General features: G+C 41.8%; 1 protein-coding gene across 1 annotated transcript; it reads right to left on the bottom strand.

The window, feature by feature from the left end:
• Positions 1 to 1817: 1817 nt before the first annotated feature.
• LOC142490805 (odorant receptor 131-2-like) lies at positions 1818 to 2747 on the bottom strand. Its single transcript, XM_075593228.1, has one exon. The coding sequence runs from the start codon at positions 2745 to 2747 to the stop codon at positions 1818 to 1820; it is 930 nt and encodes a 309-aa protein (XP_075449343.1).
• Between the last annotated feature and the right edge of the window lie 2790 nt (positions 2748 to 5537).

Below are 5537 nucleotides of genomic sequence, written 5' to 3' on the forward strand. Positions count from 1 at the left end.
TAAGAGGTGCCAAGGACAGATATCCATTTATCACTCAAATTTAGATGCAAGACGGTCATAATTCTGGTTACGTCCGTCATAATCGCCAGAATCTACTGATATGACTCACGTGTGTCTAAGTGTTAGAGAAGGGAACTTAAGAGTGTGTTTATATATCTACGCACTTTTTAAACGTCTTTTGAGAGCAAGATTTTTCTAAGTCGTAAAACCGTCAACCTAGAAGCTGACTTACGACAGGGGTGGACTTATGTTGTTTCAATGGGGAAAAAATAGTACATAAGTCTTATCAGGGTATTATGAAAATCAGAATTCAACAGAGGTGTGTTTGAGACCAAACACGTGAATTTTTATATTTTTACGCCAGTGACCTCTCTGGTGGAAAACCCTAACATATTGTAATGTACTGTATAGCGATTTCTGTTTTTACCTGTTATTTTAAGAAACTGTTCTGCATTTACTGTAGCTGTATGTTCTTGTAATGATCTTTTTCTGTAATCTGAAGCATTGTATTTTTATATATATGAAGCCCTTGGACCCCCACCCTAAGTTAGATTTGGTCTGCTAATCCATATTATGTGGTGGTGCGTACCTGTAAGGTAACAAGAGGGCTGAGTGCTCCGCAGTGTTGTGGGGAGAACAGGACAGGGTTTACAGGGTACCTTATTCGTGGCTGCAGCGTCTCCAGTCAGCATGAGTCCTTTGGATGGAATGACGGTCCATACTGACACCTTTCTTTGTCCTTAAACAGTGAATAACTCTCATAGAGGGCACAATGGTGTTTATTGCATGCTCAGGATATTACAGCAGGTACATATCTTTCCTTGCTTCCCCTACAGGTAGGGCTGGAGTCCCACACCAGGCCTTCTGCACAGTGCTCCTCCTGAGGCCTCCTTGTGAAACCCAGGGTCGCTGTTACTCACTGCACAGGGGGAGGAAAGAGACACCCACTTTTGTGAGAGTGCCAGTATTTATACCCTTTGGTGTGATTGTAACGCTGAGCCCTAACAAGAAAGACCTGGATACTGACAGGCCATGACATCCTGTATGTGACCCAAGTGGTATCCACCCCTCAGGCTGACACTCTCTAGCTGTTGCTAGGCCCACCATTAGATACATCAAATGTATCTAAGACTGCAAAAGCACACAAGGTCTTTATGAAGGAATTAACCCATCCAGTGCCTGCATCTAACAGGACTTACACTGGTAGGGCCCAGGAAAATAACTTGCGGCCAGAGCCTATGCTACATATATTAAACAATTCTTTAATAAGTAATGCTTCGGGGCTCAATGAACTGTTGCATGCTCTGGAGAGAGTATTTACATTTTTAGACACATTTTGCTACAACTGATTGTTTTGTGTTAACTGCATAGTTTTTTTCTACAATTTTCAGGGACCTGAGACCCTGGCAGATATATTAATTACATAGTTTACATAAATTCTCGGTTGGTGGAAGTGGATAGACGTGTGTATTAACCCTGGTTGCATATATAAGTCACGTGCTCACTTGTGTGCTGTTTTTGATAGATGGTATATTGGGACGAATTTAGGGGAGATATTGTTCATTTGAGGGACTTTTGCGATTGTGAAAAGTGGGCGAGCTTGCGAGCTGTATATTAATCCTGGTCCCGTACACACATCACGTACTCACAGGTGTGCCGTACTTGACAATTAGCAAGAGATTATTTTTACTGATGTATTCTATGCAGGGTTTTCAAAATCTCACAGGTTTCTTCTTTATGTGTATTGAAGCATGTGTACAAAAAGTCAAGCGGGTCGCATACTCTTGACCTTGTACACTGCAAGGTCGCTGGTGGGTTTATCCTAAAGTGATTGCAGAAGAGTGCCACTTTATTATATATTTGCGAAACACTTCGTCCCTAATCCCATAAATTAAAGGACTGAGAAACCGAGGCAGACACATGAATAGGAGGAAGTTGGTTATAGGAAAAAAAGCAAAATAATCTTTGAGGTATATCTCCGTAAAATGAGAGGTGAAAGCGGACATGCATAACAGGAGCTGGAAAGCGTGGAGTATGACTGTTTTCCCAGCCTTGAAAGCAGATGATTTGTTTGAACTAAGCTTCCGTGCAATCAGCATGATCCTGATGTACGTGTACACGATTATTAGTCCCACCATGACAAAGCTGAAGATGAAGATGATGGATCTAATGGTGTTTTGCACTTGGGTCTTTATCAAAGTTGCCCGACCACAAATCCCACTGAGAGAGAAATACTTTGTCTCAACTGAGGAGCTCAGGGCAATGAAATCAGCAACACAAGTGCTGAATCCCACGGCCCATATGACTGCAATGGCAGCATGAGATCTCTGTGGGGTGCAAAGCTGTGCATGTCTTAGCGGGTAGCAAATGGCTACATAGCGTTCAAGAGACATGACTGCCAGGTAATAGGGGGTGGCCATAAAGGAAGTTGAGGATAGAGTCACTAAGACAATGCATAATGCCATAGGGAGGTTTATCAAGTATATGTTAAACACCACCAGAAAAAACCCCAGGATGAGATAGAGTGTGTCATTAATGAGCATATAGACAAAAAGGACATAGCGAGTGTTCTCTCGAATATGAGCTGTGGTAAAGTAGAGACAGAGTATAATTGTAAGGAAGTACAAGAAGATGCAGAAGCAGAGGACCAACAAGATTAGATAAGCCATCCTCACACTCTCAATGTTCTTGTTGCTATCGACGGACACTTGGGTGATATTGCTGTGCAGAGCCGTAGAGTTCGCCATTTGCTGAATGACCGCGGCTGAGTTTTCTTGAGGTTTTCAAACTTGTAACAAAAAACAAACAAAAATAAGATTATGATCAGCGTAGAACCCGAAATCTATTCCAAAAGCGTGAACGTGTTGCAACATCTTATTTTGTTATTGCTCGGTTTTTCATTTTAAAAACAAAATCCATACTGTACTTGCAGTAAATAATTAAAAAGCAAAGACAGCGGAAAATAGTCTTCAATGAAAAGGACTAATCTGATTCGTACAGACAGTCACATTATAAAGGGCAATAAAATGTCCTTTTCTTGCCATTTTACGCTTTTTGGATAATGAGAAGAGCTGGCAGGTATACCCTATATTCAATATGGTAAGAAGTTAACAACATGAATGGTGCATCAAAATTCCCCTGAGTGGAAGTTGATGCATCCTTAACTTTGCACCAACAATACCTCTCAGTAGCCTAGATACATGCACATCTGTTAAAACTGAGTTTATATCGCACCGATAACATTTTATGATGGAATTAATCAAGATTGAGGTATTAATATACCAGGTGCACGAAGTCATGAATGAATGGAATGAATTAATTAAGGGAATGAATGTGACCATTAATAATGTGTTAATCACTGCATCTTGATCACTATAATAATATTTATATCATAGCTTTTTGTAATATATATTATTACAGAACCCTACGGTAGAAATAACATGAACCCATTTGAGGCCTGTGGTTATCAAGGTTAACCCCTACCGCATCCCCCAGAATGCCTAACCACTCACCCAGGGGCAACTACCCCTATCATTGATCCCCCTACTTCCCCTCAAACAAACCTACTGCCCCCCTATAGACTAATATCCAATAACCCTATTAGCCAAATGTGGCTAATAGTGCTCTTGGCCACTAAAAAACGTCATAAAACATGTATTAAAAAAAGGCCATTAATTGTCACTGTGCTACCTAGGCCATCTCAATGGGGATCTAGATAGCAACATTGGTAAGAAATGGTAACGTAATAAAAAATAGGATACATTATCGATATTAAAACACACTACCTACCCCCCTTCCAACCATTCTTGCAATCACTGAAACCTAGTTAAATGACAGTAACACCGCCCTGTACAAAATTATCCCACAAGACCATAAAACCTATGCCAACAGCAGCCCATCAGGGTACAGAGGGGGCATACCCAGTGCCGTCTTAATGCATGGACACGCTGGGCAGTTGCCCGGGGGCGCCACGAGCATAGGAGCCCCATGCTAATCTATGCACAGACCAGAATTTAACACAAATTTTCCGATCACCCGCCTCAACATTTAAATCTCCCGTTAACTCGGTAGAAGGAGAAAAATTACGACTTGTAGCGGAGGGTTGGGATGTCTGCATTTGCGAGATAAATTTTGCCGTTTTTATTGTTTGCAATGTTACAGTATGTGAGTGGTTGTGTAGGCAGGGCCCAGTACACTGCTTTGCCCGGGGGCCTATAATGCTGTTAAGACGGCCCTGGGCATACCCAGGGTTTATAAAGAAAATATTAAATGTACTGTCACCAAAAGAAACACTTTTCTTTCTTTTGAGAATCTTACCATTAAAATTTAACTAGATAATTGTACAAACGTCTCTGACACTGTCATATTCTGACCTCTGGGACCTTTCAGTACATTTCTGATCGACATACAGAAAGTAGCCACAAAGCAAATCACTCCAACCAACAAAAATATCCTCTGGAGGTGAATTCCACTCTTACAGATGCAGCTGCCGTTATCCGATCATTTACCGAATTGGTTTTCGAGATTTCCCCGAATTTCTCATAAACTTTGCCACAGCAGACTAATGGCCCAACAGATTAACACAGCAGGGATCCCATATCTAAATGGCTCAAGACTTGGCTCTTCGAAATCGCCTTTCCAAACCCTGATTGATTATTTGCTCCACCTTTGGAGTTTTCAATGGGTGCATCGGAGCAGGGTTTGCTCTGTGTATGCGATATTCAAGACAATGAGATAGATACCTCAGTGGCTAATAAAGCACAATGCTTTACTAAGCACAAAGATAATCAAGAAGTTAACCTCTCCCATCCCCACCCCCCTGGGTGGCCTATGCACCCATCCCGGGGCAACTACTTTGTTTATTATGTGATTTAAAAAATGTATTTCCTTTCAAATGTTTTTATTTAAAAATTTTTTATTGCAAAAGCTCTATTATCCACATTTGGCTAATAGGGTTATTGCCAATTAGTCAAGTTGGGGGATGGGTAGTTTTTTTGGGGGGGGATGAGGGCGGGGGGTAAGTGATGGGTGTAGTTGCCTCAGAGTGGGTGATTAGGCCACCCAGGCGTGGTTGTCGGGGCTTGGAAGAGCAGTGCTAGTAGAGAGAACTTCATCTCCTAAAACCTCTTGCTCTTACTCTAATCCCTATGCTCATACATATTTTCAACTCCTCCCTCTACTCTGGTACCTTTCCCTCCTCTTTCATACATGCAACAGTCATACCATTACTCAGAAACAGCAAGCTTGACCCTACCTGTCTCTCTAGCTATCATACTGTCTCCCTCCTGCCTTTTGTCTCTAAAATCCTTGAACACCCTGTATTATCTCGCTTGTTCCATTTTCTCACCACCTATTCTCTCCTAGACACTCTACAATCTGGCTTCTGCACTGCTCACTCCACTGAAACAGCCCTCACAAAAATAACTAATGACCTCCATGCTGCCAAAGACAGAGGTCATTATACTCTGCTCATATTACTCGACCTCTCTGCAGCCTTTGATACTGTGGATCACCCTCTTCTCCTTCACATTCGCCAT

The sequence above is a fragment of the Ascaphus truei genome, chromosome 3, assembly GCF_040206685.1.
Source record: "Ascaphus truei isolate aAscTru1 chromosome 3, aAscTru1.hap1, whole genome shotgun sequence".
NCBI classification, from domain to species: domain Eukaryota; kingdom Metazoa; phylum Chordata; class Amphibia; order Anura; family Ascaphidae; genus Ascaphus; species Ascaphus truei.

Excerpts from the sequence above, each read along its gene's own strand:
- LOC142490805 (XM_075593228.1), bottom strand. The coding sequence starts at position 2,747 with ATGGCGAACTCTACGGCTCTGCACAGCAATATCACCCAAGTGTCCGTC.